Genomic DNA, 16,406 nt, shown 5'->3' on the forward strand with positions numbered 1-16,406 from the left:
GTTTGCATCGCAAACTTCATTCGTTAGGTTCTTTGTGGTACTTCATTTTTCCATCCATCATCATCCACACAGCTTCTTGTCAGTTGATTGATCTGCCCCTTCGTCTGCTGTCAACGTAGCCATCTATCCACTCGCTTCCCGTCCATACACCAAAACACATATCCAATGAAATAGAATCAAGACCTGCATACATACTTCCATCCAAATGTACAGTATGCCCAACCGTCTGTCTTACCCATCAACTGGTCAGAATCATCAGAATCAGAATCATCTTTATTGGCCAAGTATGTAGAACACACAAGGAATTTGTCTCCGGTTTAACACGCTGCATTAGTATCATCATAAACAAGGAGATGACAAATAGGTATGGAAGGACATTTCGTAATGTAAGTGAACCGTGGTGCGGTGGTACCACCCAGCGACAACTGTGAGACAATGTGCAAAGTATCAAGCAGAGCTAAAGTGATCAGTGGTAGAATACAATTCTATGACAGTTGTACAGTTGGTGCAGAAAATCATTGAACCATTGTAGAGTGACCAGTAGCCGTATTTGTTATACAAGAAGAGTGACTACGTCAGTGACTGTTTAGGGACTTAATGGCGAGAGGGAAGAAGCTGTTTAAGTGTCTGCTGGATTTGGTGCGCATTGATCTGTAGCGCCTGCCTGAGGGGAGTAGCTGGAAAAGGTGGTGGGCAGGATGCGGGGGATCCAGGAGGATTTTCCGTGCCCTTGTTTTGATTCTTGCTTAAACCTAGAGAACCCACGGGGTCAAATTTGACCCCTATAAATTCTGCTACTCAAATGCTACCCTTAAATCCCAAAGGGTCAAATTTGGCCCTAATCCTAAATTAGAATTAAAGCATTAAATATTTGAAAAAACATATATTTTGGGGTTCAGTGAACATATAGCCGGCATTTAATGTAAAATTCATCATTTTCCAAAGAAGAAAACGGTTCTTGGGTTCTCCAGGGTTAAAGTCTTATCATTAGTCCGTCTGTCCGTCCATCCATTCATCCATCCACCCATCAATACTACCATCCACGTTTACCACTTCTCAAACATCTTAGTCTCTGCATCACGTTAGCCTTTGTCCTTTTGTTTGCATGTGTCAGCAGGAAAAACATTGTCACATCGATGCAAATATTGCACTTCGGATTGTTTGCGAGATCCCGAAGTGGCCTTCATCTCTCTCCCGTGGTCCCACCGGTCCTGCAGCAACATCCATACATGCTATTTTTAAGACTTACTTTGCGCCTCTCCCCCTCCTCCACACACACACACACACACACACACACACACACACACACACACACACACACACACACACACACACACACACACACTCACAAAATACACATCAACTGCCTCTTTTCAAGACAGGCTGTTCTTCAAGAGCCTCCATGACAAACCACAAAGGTGTCACTATGAGGTTTTACGGGACATCGAGTGATGTATTTCTGGCATTTTAAATATCAGCCTTGTCAGCGAATGTGATGCATCACATTCAGATTTTCCATCTTCTGCGCAGCCGTGACATGTTTTATTCAGTAGACTTTGTTTTTCTTTGTTGTGAATAGAATGACCAAGTATCCAGAATGCATGAGGGAAATCTTCATGTCGAGGATGGCTAGATTGTATCCTCGTTTTGCTTGTTTTGCATTCACAAAGATTGAGTTCAAATTTGCATTGAAATTCGTGGACGGGGGAAAAGAGGAGTAACGCCTTCACATTATCACGTCGTCCCAACGTAGGTTTGTGCAAACAACATAAAGAGTTGACAGTTATTCATGAAAAGCACCTCCGGCAACCTCACAAACTTCGACCATACGCTGTGGCGTAAACACAAACTCGGCAAGTCTTAATTCAGATTACATCGGTAATACAAACAAACGGGTGGCTTGATCACATCAGATGTTTCATGGAACGATGATATGTAAACATGCGGACTGCACTTCTTAAGCACCCAACTTATCTCGTCGCTATATAAATAAACAAAGACCTACCGGCTTATTTGAAATTAAATAGATTTTTTTTTTCAAAAATTTTCAGCCTTTGCGATCTGGAAATGGCATTTAACTACATTGTGATGTCGACTTGAATTTGATTACGCTTTCAAGTTATTACAGCGCACAATATAAATAAACAAAGGGACTGGAAATAATTGACAGTCCAAAAAGCTATTTATAACAGAAATAATAACAGCAAAATAAATCCACAGTGCACTTTTCCTCGCGACATATCACAAATGTCTGATTCCCCAGTTTTCTGGAACACATCATACTGTTACAACAGCACATTTTTGGATCAATACAGATGATCTCCTTTCTCCGCTTGCCTTTCTTTTCTTCTCCTCACCGTTCTAAACTCTGCCTCGTGTCTCGCTCGATGCCCTCTCCTCAGCGATCTATTTTTCAACCTTTAAAACCGTCCTACCCTCACTGCCTCCTTCCGGGACCTTTAGAGCGGCGGCGAAGTAGAAATAAATGGCCGTGGTGTCGTCGGAGTCAGATAGACTCGCTTGTCAGGAGCTTTCAACCCAGCGGGGAGGCAAAAGTGCAGTTTGTTACATCAGTTTAATCAGCTCCCAGTTGAGCTTGTGCGTGCGCGCGCGCGCGTGTGTGTGTGTGTGTGTGTGTGTGTGTGTGTGTGTGTGTGTGTGTGTGTGTGTGTGTGTGTGTGTGTGTGTGTGTGTGTGTGTGTGTATGTGTATGTGTATGTGTATGTGTATGTGTATGTGTATGTGTGTGTGTGTTGTGTGTGTGTGTGTGTGTGTGTGTGTGTGTGTGTGTGTGTGTGTGTACAAACCTTTCAGCCAACTTCCAGATTTTGTTCACCACTGGACTCTGATGGTATAAGCGCAATAAAAAGTGGAAGTGTCGAGTCATAACGGTCGCCCGTCCCGCTTTTTCGCTTGCTAATTAGCTTGTTAGCCGAGTAGCTAGATGTGAGATGGTCTGTCATCATTTCAGCGGCACACTTGAACTGCGTTTCACTGCATAGTAGTGTAAATTTACGTCCAAACCTCTGCCGGTTCTTTTATTTTTACTGCTCGCTATACTAACATTAACGACCTTACAACTCAATTTTCCCAGTTTAGATTATTTAATGATCCAAGTAAGCTCGACACTCGGCCATTTGAAAGATAGGAGATTGACTTTGTGCTAAGATATTCATTTCTAAAAGTGTTTTGAACTGAGCGCGGTGTCGCTGGCAAAATGACGCATAAACAGACACGTGTTCCAAACAAAAAAAAATGTTGGATCGCATATTCATCCTTAAATAAATTGGGGCACTTGCAAGGCAACTTTCAAACACGCTGCACCGTTTTTTTCTGATGGCAAGACGTCTAAATCAAAATCACAATCAGATTTCGATCAATTGCCCGGCTCTGGGTTCTACGTATGTGCCCTCCAAGTTGGAATTCCACATTCTGTGTTACAAAGTCATTGAAATATATTTGATGATATTGATGATCAACTATCTCTTTAAGTGTTTGTTTTGGAAATTGTTGTATTATTTTCTCCCAATAAAACTGTTATGTCAACATATTCATCTTTCAAGGCTATGAAAAAGATGATGACAATCCATCAGCGTTTTTAATTGTTGCTACACAGCAACAGTGTAAAATTATGGCCGCCCACAGCAGACGCATTGCAATTACTCTTTGTCCGCTGTCATCATCAGCAGTATTATAATTAATCCACATTAATTATTTCCCCAAAGACTTTAGTCATCTGCATTATGGAGAAGACACCTCATATCCGGAGTTCTTGTCACGTTGTGATTATCGCCGTATGTTCTGGTATGTAGAGCGGTTCTTTATTTCGTACATCACGTACGTGAAATAGATTCGCAACGCGAGCAATTATATTTTCTGAGTGACGGGTTGTGTAATTGAACTTTTTGGAAGGTGTTGTGAAAAGCTCCCACGGTCTGTTTGCATTCCAGCTGATTGTTTGCCCTGCCTTTGTTTACCATTTGTTGATAGACATTTTGGAATTGACCTGGACGGACGGCTGCGGCAGACTCAAATGTGGAGCGCCAGTTTCATTGCCTGCAGGCCTTTGAACGTCCTTTTAATTTGATTTCAATAAGAATAAGAATAAGAAAACCTTTATTGGTCTCGCAATGGAGAAATTCCCAATTCACAGCAGCAAAGTTATGAAAGGAAGAAGTAGAACAACAAAATATAGGAGCTGCTGGAAAGGCAGCCACTCTATAACACAAGACGTAAGTTTAAGTTTCTCCAAAATACATAAAGAATCACAGCACTTTCTTTTAAAAATCAAATAAAGGCTACCAGCTGACCAAAATGAAGCATGTTTAAAACAATTTGCAGCCTTTTGCGATCTTCGACGTCAATGCGAATGTGATTGTTTACCGTCGTAAGCAAAGAAAGGCAGCTTTATTTATGTCACACATTTCAAATCACCGGAAATTCTTTTATTTAAGGGTCATTGAAGATGAGTTTGAAATGATATGAAACTATTTGGGGACCATAGTTTGTGGTGCAGCGGCTGTCCCATCGCTTTTGGTTTTACGCTATTCACGTTAGGGCTCGGCCGCTCTCCTCTCAAAGCGTGGAACGCGACTGGACATTTTTGTCCATTTAGTGTGCGGTTAAACTTTACTTCCTGTATGTCATCCTGCACTCAAATGATGTGTTTCGCCGCTGCTGCGCGGATGGAAGTGAGCCTTGCCGTCTCATATTTAAACCCATTAGCCTCTGCGCTTCTTACTTCCCACCAGGAAGGTCACTTAGCACTCACTGCGTCATTTCTGCAGCCCATGCTCTAATTACTTTCTCACTGGGAGGCCTGTTCAAGAACATTACAGCCCCCCGACCCCCCCCCCCCCCCTTAGTGAAAATATCGCTTTCAATGTGAGCAAAAATGACAGCCTCCTTTTTCTCTCCTCATCCTGGTTAGCAGAACACTTTATACTTGAATTGGTTGATTCATTTCACCCCTAGTTATTGTATGTCATTCAAAATCAGTGTGGATCTTTTATAAACTGCTTATAAGATATTGTGACCTTATTTGACAGTATCCTGGATTAGTGTTAGTCTGATATATGAGGAAAGCATAATATTAGAGACACCTTTCCTTAGGGGCTGACCCACCTGGTGAATAACTGACGCCACTAACATAGTCTTGTTAGTGGCCACTTTTAGAACATGGATTTTTGTATAGCTAATGTTGTGGCTTGGTTAATATACATGGCAAAGTAAGTTTTCTTCAAGTGGACGTATCCCAGCCTCCTTTGATACGGACCGGACACATGTCACCTGAGGGGGGGAAAAATAGAATAAAGGAGGAAAAGGAGATTAAAGCAAAACGAGATGAAGACGGGCGACGTTGACCGTGCACCTTGATGTTGACGCCGGTGCAAAAAAAGAAAAAAAAAAAGAACCACTCCTTGGACAGTCCCCCCCCCCCCCCCCCCCCCCGAGAGTTCAGATGTCAGCCGCGCCGGAGCGAGGCGGATGTGCTTGAAGTGCTGACGGCTTTCAGAACAAAGTGCTTTTGCTGTTTTTCTAGCCAGCTACCTGCGAGGTCGGCTATTTATTTATTTCTTGGGGCTAATGAAATCCTTGCTGTTTTGTGTGCATTTATACACTAGCTCCCTTGTGGAATTTTAAATGTTCTTAGCAGAGTTCCCCATATTGCCAGCCATTGTAGAGCATTTTAATTCAACTTTCAGGAACCACTGAATATTAGCATAGGGCAGGAAATGATAGCAAAACCCACACATTATGCATATGGGATTCCTTATTGGCTCTGAGCAGTGTGGCATTGTGTGTGTGTGTGTGTGTGTGTGTGTGTGTGTGTGTGTGTGTGTGTGTGTGTGTGTGTGTGTGTGTGAGAGAGTGCGTGCGTGCGTGCCAGGCATCACATCACAGTGCCAGCTGGACAGACATGTAGTTTGTGTTCACGGCTTGGATGAAATTGTGCTTTACTGTGCCTGCTGTGCCTTGATGACTTCATTTCATTCCAAGCTAATAAACCGATGATAACCCAGAATTGATTGCACATAGTCACTGCATTTTTTTTTATTCTTTTAAAAACTGAACACAAGGTTCTCTCAAAGCTAGAACATCTGCTTTTCTTATTGGTACAAGTAAAAAAATCACAAACCAATGTTGATGCGGCAAAGCCAGTCTGATTAAGTGGACAAGAGAAATCCATCCATCCATCCATTTTCCGAACCGCTTGACCCTCACTAGGGTCGCGGGGGGTGCTGGAGCCTATCCCAGCCATCTCCGGGCAGTAGGCGGGGGACACCCTGAATCAGTTGCCAGCCAATCGCAGGGCACACAGAGACGAACAACCATCCACGCCCACACTCACACCTAGGGACAATTTAGAGCGTCTAATCAGCCTGACATGCATGTTTTTGGAATGTGGGAGGAAACCGGAGCACCCGGAGAAAACCCACGCAGGCCCGGGGAGAACATGCAAACTCCACACAGGGAGGCCGGAGCTGGAATCGAACCCGGTACCTCTGCACTGTGAAGCCGACGTGCTAACCACTGGACTACCGGGCCGCCGACAAGAGAAATGTCAGGAATATATCAATACTTACATGTTACTGGATTTTAAATGTCACACTGAAAGTGCAGGAGGGATAGACACATTTTATTTATTTATTATTCTTGTTGGTTTTTTTTTTTTTTTCAGTGCCGAGAATGTTTATTGGTTTATTAGTCAAGAAAGCTGATCACAAATATTTGGACCCGTGATCCAATTTCAGTAAAAGGGACAATATTGACGTCAAAATTTAAAAAAACAAACTCCAACTCTTAACTTTGTTGATATAATTAAGTGTATTTTTATTGAATAACTTCGCAAAGGTTTAATTTTTTTCCCCCAAATCTTAGACAATAATAGACATCTTTGTTTTAAAATTTCAACAAAATCATCGGCGCGTCTCAAAAAGTTAAGTGAACATTGAATAGCCCCTTTTAGCTTTATACAGTCAAAACGTTTTCAGAATTTCCGAAATAACTGAAATGTTAAATTTCACTTGTCTTTGGTTTGATTTCAAACAAAAACAGAAGGTGCAGTGAGTTCCCCAGGATAAGCAGCCTCTCTTAAAAAGTTGCATGAAATGAACACAGTTTCCAACATCTGTTTATTGGTTGTTTTTATCATATTATTTGATTTGATTTTGTGAATTTGTGTGTCTGGTGATCTCACAAGACTGCACAGTACAGCTGCTGTTTTGGAATGAACGCGCACATTATCCACCTTATTTGATGTGTGGCAACAAAGCAAATTAGAAACAATTGCCATTAACTTGTTCTTTTTTTTCCTTCGTTTTTCTTGTGAGCGTTGCCATGGCGCACAGCTGGCGTGGCTGCGTCTGCCTCTTCATTAGCTTGCGCATCTCAAAGTACCACTTGTCCTCACTTCTTCCCTTCCCTTCGCGCCCTCCCCCTCTTCCTCCTGCCACCTAACACGCTTTCTCCATTCAGTGCGTTCTCCTCAACAGACTGTTCACATGGATTCACGCCATTCGGAGCTTTTAGACTCTCTTGTTTGTGAAACTGCGCACCGGCGAAATGGGCCCAAGTATTACTTTGCCCTTTTTTGTTGTTGTTGTATTTTATGGCTGCTTTGATGACAAAAAATGTTAGGCTAATGGCTATGTTCCATGTTTTTTTGGCTTTTGTTCATTTGTGAGTGATGTCACCACACTGTCAAAACACACACACACACACACACGCACAACTTATGTAGGGGGCTAAAACAGCAATTTAAGTTAGAACTACTTTACAATATAAATTGACATTTATGGCAACAATGAGTTATTTTGACTTTTGTCTTTTTGTGTGCGTGTGCGTGCGTGCGTGCGTGTGTGTGTGTTTCCAGTACACAGAAAGGGTTCCAAAGTGTGATGAAACCAAAGGATAGGAAATTGAATTTACTATGATGTAAGCCTGGCTGCTCAGTACAATATGGTCCAAGCGACAAGGGAAAAAAAACCCCCTAACCCTATAAAACAAAACATTCACAACCATTACGGCTTTCTACATTCAGATAACATGTACACAACACAACACAGGAGGCAACAGCCTTATCAGTGGTTATTGAAGGTCATCCTTTTTGTCCTTTGCGGTTTGCGGGCAGTGAAATCACTGCCACAGTTAACACTTTATCTCATATTGCAGCTCCTGCACGCACACAAACACACACACATCTGCACACACGCGCTTCGGGGTGTCGTGACTGAACGAATGCACGAACAGAAGATTCTTGGATGATGCTAATCCTCACAGCTAGCAAATGCGCGCACTCATACACACAAGGCGGCACTCACTAATGATTTTTAGAGGATAGAAGGCCGTGAGAGCCGCATTGGACAATCGAAGAGGTGGATGAAAGAGTGCAAAAAGCTGAGATGAACTACCGTCCTGCATAAGAAAGACTGCATGCATGCCAATTAAATAACATCTGCAACATCAGTCGGCAAGGGCGCTCAGTTTTGATTGAATTGGTCAGTAAATAATTGCTGACAATAAATTATGGACATTTGAGAGGATTGACTTGGATGCAGTTAGTTCACGTAGAGAAACGTTCTGTCATGTCATTTATTTCCAGATTGTCGAATGGCCGCAAGAGGGCGCCAGCCACTGGTATCAGTGACCAGTCTCAGCAGCCTTCATGAGAACTCGATAATTTGAAAGAAGTTCAGTATCGGCCTGCTACCGATATTGCTACTCGCCCATCCCAACTTTTGAGGTTTTATTTTTCATATATGAAGAGCAAGAGGGCAATTAAGAAAGCTGCTGATTTTGGAGACTGTCAGAATGATAGTTAGCTGTCCTTACATAACGCTGCCACTCAAACACTCGCTGTCGAATCCTCTGCGAACTGACTGCAAGTACAATCCGACATGTGTGAGATTTTCACTTGAACCAAAGCGCGTTGATCCTCCCCGCAGAGGCATGACACAATGTCCTCGCCGCGTCCTGCGCTCGCCCGCACGCCATCTGACCACAGAGATGACACGACAGGCTGCTCGTTAATCAGCAGCGGCGGCCCGGAGTCTCTTTGCCCCTCCCGTCTATTCGAAGTGACGAGCCAAACGCCGCTGGGCCTTCTCTGGGATTTTAAAGGGACTTGTCAAAGCAATTGAGTTTGGGATAGTTGGACTCCGTCCGGATGAGAGCCTCCCTTCCTACCCATAGTCTCCTCTCAAATAAAAGCCGTTTACACTTTGCAGTCTCCACTTAGCTCGGTTCCATATTAAGGAAACATGGTATTTCCTTCCCCTACTATGTGGATGACTGTCATATCTATGTCCCAATGAAAAGAAGACCGAATTGATGGTGTTTGGTCCCAGTGGTCCTTGTACATTCCATCCTGGGGACTTGGGTCTGAACCTGGACAGTGATTTTAAATTGGACCGGCAAATTGGTACCGTTAAATGCAGCTTCTTTCATCTAAGACAGCTGGCTAAGGTAAAGCCTCTCCTTTCTCTAGAGCACTCTGAAACAGTAATTCATGCCTTTGTCACATCCCGGCTGGATTACTGGAATGAATTTTATGTTGGAGTCAGCCAATCCTTCATTAAGCGTCTCCAGTTGGGCCATAATGCTGCTCCTCGCCTCTTGACTGGTACTCGTAAGAGGGAGCAACTCCTCCTCTGGCATCCCTTCACTGGCTCCCGATATATTTTAGAGTTCTTTTTAAGATCCGATTATTTGTTTTCAAATCTTGAGGACGCCTCACCTTACTTCTCTGAGCGCCTCCACCTCTACGCACCTGCCCAGTTACTCAGGTCTGTGGACTGACACAATTAGAGGTACCAAGAACTAAGCCGAGGCTGCGAGGGGATCAAGCCTTTGCTGTTGCTGGTCCCTCCCTCTCTTTGGAATGACCTCCCACTGAACATTCAGCCAGCCCCCTCGCGGCCCATCTTTAAAACCCGTTTGTTTTCTTTGCCATTTGACTCGGCATGACTCTGACTTGATCTTAGTTTTACTGTTTTGTGCTTCCTACTGTCTTTGTTATTCATTTATTGTTTGTTGCTGTATGAATGATTTTTTTGCTCCATGTACAGCACTTTGTATACAGCGATGGTTGTTTGAAAGTGCTCTTCAAATACAGTTGAGTTGAGTATTGCTCCATTTTCTTTCTCCACGGAGGCTTTGCTTTGTGTGTCCTCAGAGATTTAAATACAGGAGACGTTAGCTTACTCTTGCTGTGCCTTACCGCTGCACAGTGCAGTGCTAGACTCATTTCCTTGCTTCGACCACGCCACCTTGGACACCTTACATCATTATCATCTAAAATCAATAAGGTTTGTGTCACAACCTTTACGAATAATGGTTCGCGTGATAATTACCACCACTCGTGTGGGCGCTTTGAAACATTTCCAAGGATATCACTAATAGCAATGAGAGGAAGACGGTGCTGAGCAAAGCGGGCAGTTGGTATTCTTTAAATTGAGAACATGTAACTCGGTTAGGGTCGATCATTGCTCAATTCGTTCCCTCGTGTTGATTGGACGTGGCTTGGCAAGGCAAATCCTTCAATTCTAAGTGGATTATTAACTCGCGCACGTGGGTGCACTTCCCTGATTTAATGCACAAATCCAGCAACACTGGGTTCAAGAAATAGCCCCAAAGGAAAATATCAATATTTATGGCTTCATCATATTGTCTTTCCACTCGCCTGACTTTTAAATATGTCCTGATAGGCTTTATTTCATTTTCCCATATGCATGCTGTTGTGACTTTCACGTCCATAACCACCACCACCACCACCACCATCGAGTGTATTTGCCACCTCCTTCACTTGACTGTGAGCAATTGACTTAAGCCATGAAGTGAAAAAAGAATAAAACACAAATACCGTATATAATAATAAAGTGCTGTGCTGTGATGTTTTTAAACATATGAAAAGGAACAAGTGGGTCCAGGGGGTGACTCTTGGATGTAAAAGCCAGTGTACTGTATTGTCCATTCTTCTCTTTATTTTCATGATCCAAATTTGTGAATATTTGTATACCCATATCTATCTATCTAGCGATCTATAGCGATCGATCTATCTAGCTATCATCTCTTGATTATCCTTAAAGAAAGAGAGAGAGACAGAGACCAATTCTCACAGGAAACCAATCAGATTGCGCTGATTTCTTCTGCTGCTCATAGCCACGCGAGCACATATTTGGCATTTGCTATGATATGCTGTGATGTATTACCGAGCTCCAGGCTGCGCTCTGCAATGAGTCATTAGTATCTGAACCTTCAGATTCATTCAAATACATGTATGCAAAGTAACATATGGTGAAGCTTCATCATCCACATGATTAAATAACCTAACGCACGCTGACATCAAAGAGGATTTTCTCGGAATGTGTGTTCGAAAGCCAGCCATTATTCGGCGGGGATGTTTTGACAGGCCGCCAATGTTACTTTGAAGATTTTAAATCTGGCCGCCGCCCATTTATGTGCAGTCCTATTTGTTGTTTTCGTTATTTAACCTCACTTCCTTCCTTTCTATCTCTCGGTCCTCAGTGGGCCGCCTGTTGATTGAGTTCAGCTCCCAGATGACAATGGAGCGCGTGCAGCGAGAGAACCCCAACGTGACGGAGGGAGGCCGCTACACGCCCCCTGACTGTCGGCCTCGGTGGAAGGTATGTGTTTTCAAAAAGTCGGCTTTTCTTGTTTTGTTTTGTTTTTGTTGAAATCTTCTGCCTTATGTGTTTTTCCCATGTACTCCAGGTGGCCATCATTATCCCGTTCCGTCACCGGGAAAACCACCTGAAGTATTGGCTTCACTACCTCCACCCCATCCTGAGACGTCAGAGGATTGACTACGGCATCTACATCATCAATCAGGTCGGAACCGCGATATCTTGAAAAGGCTGACCTCTTCTGTTACTTTTGTTGGGAATGGTGTGTGTGTGCGTGTGTGTGTGTGTGTGTGTGTCCGTCCGTGTGTGTGTGTTTTCGTATTATATGATACGTACTTCCTCCATCCAAGCTCTTTCCACTCCCTGCTCCTCTTGAGCTCTCCCTGTGTGGCGACACGCTGCTTTTTCTTGCTATGGGATTATTTTTTATTTGCGGTCATACCTAAAAGCTGAAAGATAGAAAATTGTGATTGTGAGTGCTGTGGAAAACAAAAGATGATTAAACTTATATGGCCCCGAGAATCTTCTGTCGGTTAGCCTTTAAAAAAAAAATTGATCCTCATATTTTATTTGTAATTGTTTTTAAATATACTTTAAAACTTTGTCAATAATATATTAAAATACGGTTATGTTTTTGCTTTTTGTTGATCAATAAAATGTGGATAAATTACACTATTATATTTTTTTTAATTGTAACATGCAAAATTGCTAAATATTTGATTGTAAAAAATCAATCTGATAATTAGAAGAAATAATACACATTTAAATTTGGTTACCCAAGTAAATGTGCAGAGTGAAATATTTGATTCAAATGACATTAAATAATTTAAGTATGACTTGTTTAATTGTCTCTCTTATTTTTGCCACTATTAATTGCACTTCTTTGTCACCGTTGATTATCCCCCCCCCCCCAAAATGCATGACAAATTTCCCAGTGAGCCAAGATGCCAAGTTTAGCTTTGGTTAACGATGTCTACTGTGTCCATGCTCTCCTGGCCGAGACGTTGCGCTGCGGCTTTAATCACTTCCCTGCGGAACGGACCTTTTTGGTTCCACTTGCCCCGCTGTGTCTGCTCTCGACACGCTGTTGTTCTCTTTCCCTCAAAGCTGTAGATGTGCCAAATGGTCTTCTATCCCAACAGGATGAATTGTCCCCGCAAAGGTTGTTATTCTTAATGTGTTTTGTCTAATCAACAACTTGTGAATTGGGTGAGAAAGTTTTGTCTTGTATTTGTGTGGAAATTTGAGCGAAGTAACATGAGGAGGTATCGCAGAGGGACGGCCGTGCCCTGTAACCAGGCTAACTGCATCAGTGTTTGTTTGTTTGTTTGTTTGTTTTGTTTTTTGGCCATCGTCTCTCATCGCATGAATTGGAGAGGAGCCCAGAAGCAGAGGGAGTTAGGTGAGAAAGACCCAACCTGCGGTAGACTTTCATCCGGACTTCCTATATTTATCTGTATTGATTTGGGCCGTCCAATCTCTGCAGCTGCAACAAATTTGACAGTCTTCGAATTGGACGTTGTGGTTGACCAATGCAGGACACAAGAAATAGCCCAAAGGGAAATATCCAAGTAACTCGCTTTATGTTATTGTTTTTCAACTCTCCTATTGAATTCTTCGTTTCATTTGCCCATATGTCCGATTGTGTGATTTTGATTTCCACTACCACTAGTGTGTGGAAAATTGCCAAGTATATAAAAGGAGGCTTCAAAGTCATGACAAATGAAGCCCATATTTCAGGTATCAAACATTGTGGGCCAGTGTTGGCTGGAATATATCCCACCCGGTTCTCATGGGGCTTTCCGTGCCATGGCGAGAGGCGCTAGCTCACGAGCTAGCTGTGAATACTGATGGGTGATGAGTTTGTTCGCGGTCTCACCTCCTCGCATCAAAGACAACTAATCCCCAATAACTGTAGGCGCTAACCAAGGCGCTCAACTTTTTATATCGTGGAGGATGGGCCAAAAAAAATCAGGAAAATTGAAGTAGTGAAAAGCAGTCGCCTCCATGATTGAGTTCATATGTAGTTCTCAGGGGGAAACAGCATTTTAAGCATAAGAATTAATGGTGAATTTGATTAAAAGAATTGTACAAATTAGACTAAAAGTAACATTTGTAGTTGATGAATCAGCTTATCGGGTTCAAATCATGCTCCGGTTTGTCTTCCCTATCTGGTGTTAGCATATTTTTCATTCAATTGCTAATGAAAGAAACGTCTTTTTAATTATAACAGTCATTATTTTTCTTATCTACTTGCTACTCACTACCACACTCAGAGATAATGAATCGTTTAACAAATGTTTGGGAAGAAAATTGGCGCGGTAGTGCAGTACACCATCAAAGAGGATATTGATCTTCCTCTTTTTCTTCATCCTCCCTGCAGAATTTCTGTTCTTTTTCCAACCTTTGAGTCTGAATGCAAGGCAAGTGTCTTGACACATTGTGCCCTACCAGTGAAAAGGTATTTGAGGCATTCATGATTTCACATTACCGTTCCACAAATATATTTCAAAACATTTAGTTACATGGACTTGAGGGGTCATGGCCTCAGCATAGCTCAATAGATAAGAGTGGCTAGTGTGTGATTCGAAGTTCATCAGTGGTATCACATTAGGTGTTAACGCTACCCACAGGTAAACCTTTTGAAGGATTGTTAACAGCGAGACGATGGAGTATCTCAGTGCCATATGTTATCTGATGATCCTTGACACAAGTAGATTGGCTCGCATCCTTGCTGTGTAATTGAGAATTTCTTGCAGGAGCTAAATTGGCTAGAAAGCAATGAGACGCAGTGTTTCAGTGACACTGCTAACCTTCAAAACCTTTTCGGAACCACTGCTCCTTCATCATTCATGCATTTTCTTCTTCATATTTTGCAACACGCGTCCCTCTCCATTGTATTATTAGCTTTGTCGCTCTTTGTTTCCTTTGGTCTGCATGTAATTTTTTAATCTACAACAGTAATATGGAAAGGGAGGGGGGCATGTTTTTTTTTGGATATATTTGATGTCAGCAGTGTTTGAGATTACCAACGGGGATCATTTTGTAAAACATCCTGTGCAGAGCGCGGGGGAAATAATGTGAGTCGTAATTGCTTCTGGAAAAAAAAGGTTGTCCGCTTATTGCCATTCCCTCCTAAAGGGTTTGAGATGTGATTCCAAAGCAAAGTGGGGGATAAGCGGGACATCATGCAACCTTCATTTCCTCCCATTTAATGGAGGAGTGTCATCTCCTCAGGCAAAATGTTTTCCTGCTTTGAGTCAGCATTCAGTGAGCCTCTTTGTTGACCTGTTAGCAGTTGTTTAGCATAGCATTTCGATGCTGCCACTGAGATTTCCTGATAGTGGCAAATTCAGGTTCACTGGCTTATCTCGTTAGCGGTGAGACAGCAAACACATTCGCTAGTTACAGGTAGATCTACTGCAGCATCGTTAGCTCTGAGATGGCTAGCGCATTGAGTTAGCTGTGAAACTGAGTAATTCATATGCTACTGCTAAGGTTAGGAGCTAAGGCGAGCCTCACGTCGACTGTCTAACATGTTATTAATCGTGAGATTAATATTTCAGTGCCACTGCTATCGTTTGCTGATGACGCTGGCAGCAGCTTATCTGTTTAGCTTGTCGTTAGGTGTGAGACGGAATATTTAGTGCCTCCGCTATTGTTAGTACTAGCCTACGGTTGAGTGGTTAGTTTGTTGTTCGCGATGAGAAAGAGTACTTCATTGTGCGAACATTGTAATCGTTCCCTCTCCACAAATACATTGACCAGTCCATCATTTCTGAGATGTAGCATTTCACTGCCAAGAATAGGTGCTTTGTCTAGCGTATACTTAGCCTTGCAATTTGCTACCTTAGTTGTGAGACAATGTGGAGTATTTCAGTTCCACCACTAACATTCGCTGCGAGTGCTACCCAGAGGTACACTGGCTAGAATCGCGTCAATAACTGCGAGACAGAGTAATTCAGTACCGCCGCTATCATGAGCCACTAGCACTAGCCGCGGGTAGACCAGCTTTAAAAGTTTCATTTACATTCACCAATTTGCAACAAAGTTAGAGTCATTGCTTTTTTAGACAAGGACGTCGATGATGGATTTGCATGTGTTCAATAATGCAGCGAGGTAATTTGATAAGATCATCATTGACCTTGAGCTTGTTTTTTTTTTATCCATTGCCGTCGTCTGCAATACGTTTTGCACACAAAGATAGCCATAGCGATACAGAACACCCCATCTTTTTAAATATCATCGCCTTTGGGAATTATTCTTATCGATTCAGCAGGTGTCCTTTGAATCTCTTGATATTACTCATACGCTACAAGGAAAGTGAAGAATTGTGTGGAAGGGAAGAGGTTGCTCTCTAGACAATTCTGGCTATGTAACAGATGCCTCGCTCAGTCTCTTCTACCCGAGTATTTGTCCACTCCCATATGGGATATTGTCATTGATACTTCAGTGGCTGTCTTTTTTTTTTTTTTTTTTTAGATTGATTTGGAGTTCGCCGTGTAGTTTCGGAATGGTTTTGGGAAACAATCATGAGCGGGTTGTGTGTATTGTCTAAACTAGTTAATTTTTATTTTGATCTTGGAAGTATGGTAGAGCCCATTTTTAATGCATCTGCCTTACACTCAAAGGCTTAGGTTACAAATCTTGGCTCTGACTATCCTTTTCCGGCTTCCTCCCAATTCCCGAAAACATGCATGTGAATTCAATGAAGACTTTAAATTGCCTATATGTATGAATGTGAGTTTGAGTGCTTGT

The 16,406-nt window shown here is 42.5% G+C and overlaps 1 protein-coding gene across 2 annotated transcripts in view; it reads left to right on the forward strand.

Annotated features, from left to right (window-relative positions):
* The window catches only part of b4galt2 (UDP-Gal:betaGlcNAc beta 1,4- galactosyltransferase, polypeptide 2), a 61,326-nt gene that overhangs the window by 24,592 nt on the left and 20,328 nt on the right, over nt 1-16,406 (forward strand). For both annotated transcript variants that reach the window (XM_086128618.1, XM_086128620.1), the window contains exons 3-4: nt 11,530-11,648; nt 11,737-11,853. In XM_086128618.1, coding sequence (XP_085984744.1) covers nt 11,530-11,648; nt 11,737-11,853 — 236 coding nt within the window. The remainder of the gene's footprint in view (nt 1-11,529; nt 11,649-11,736; nt 11,854-16,406) is intronic.

Source organism: Hippocampus guttulatus, chromosome 14, assembly GCF_054856545.1.
Source record: "Hippocampus guttulatus isolate MCC_2025c chromosome 14, RoL_Hgut_1.0, whole genome shotgun sequence".
NCBI lineage: Eukaryota > Metazoa > Chordata > Actinopteri > Syngnathiformes > Syngnathidae > Hippocampus > Hippocampus guttulatus.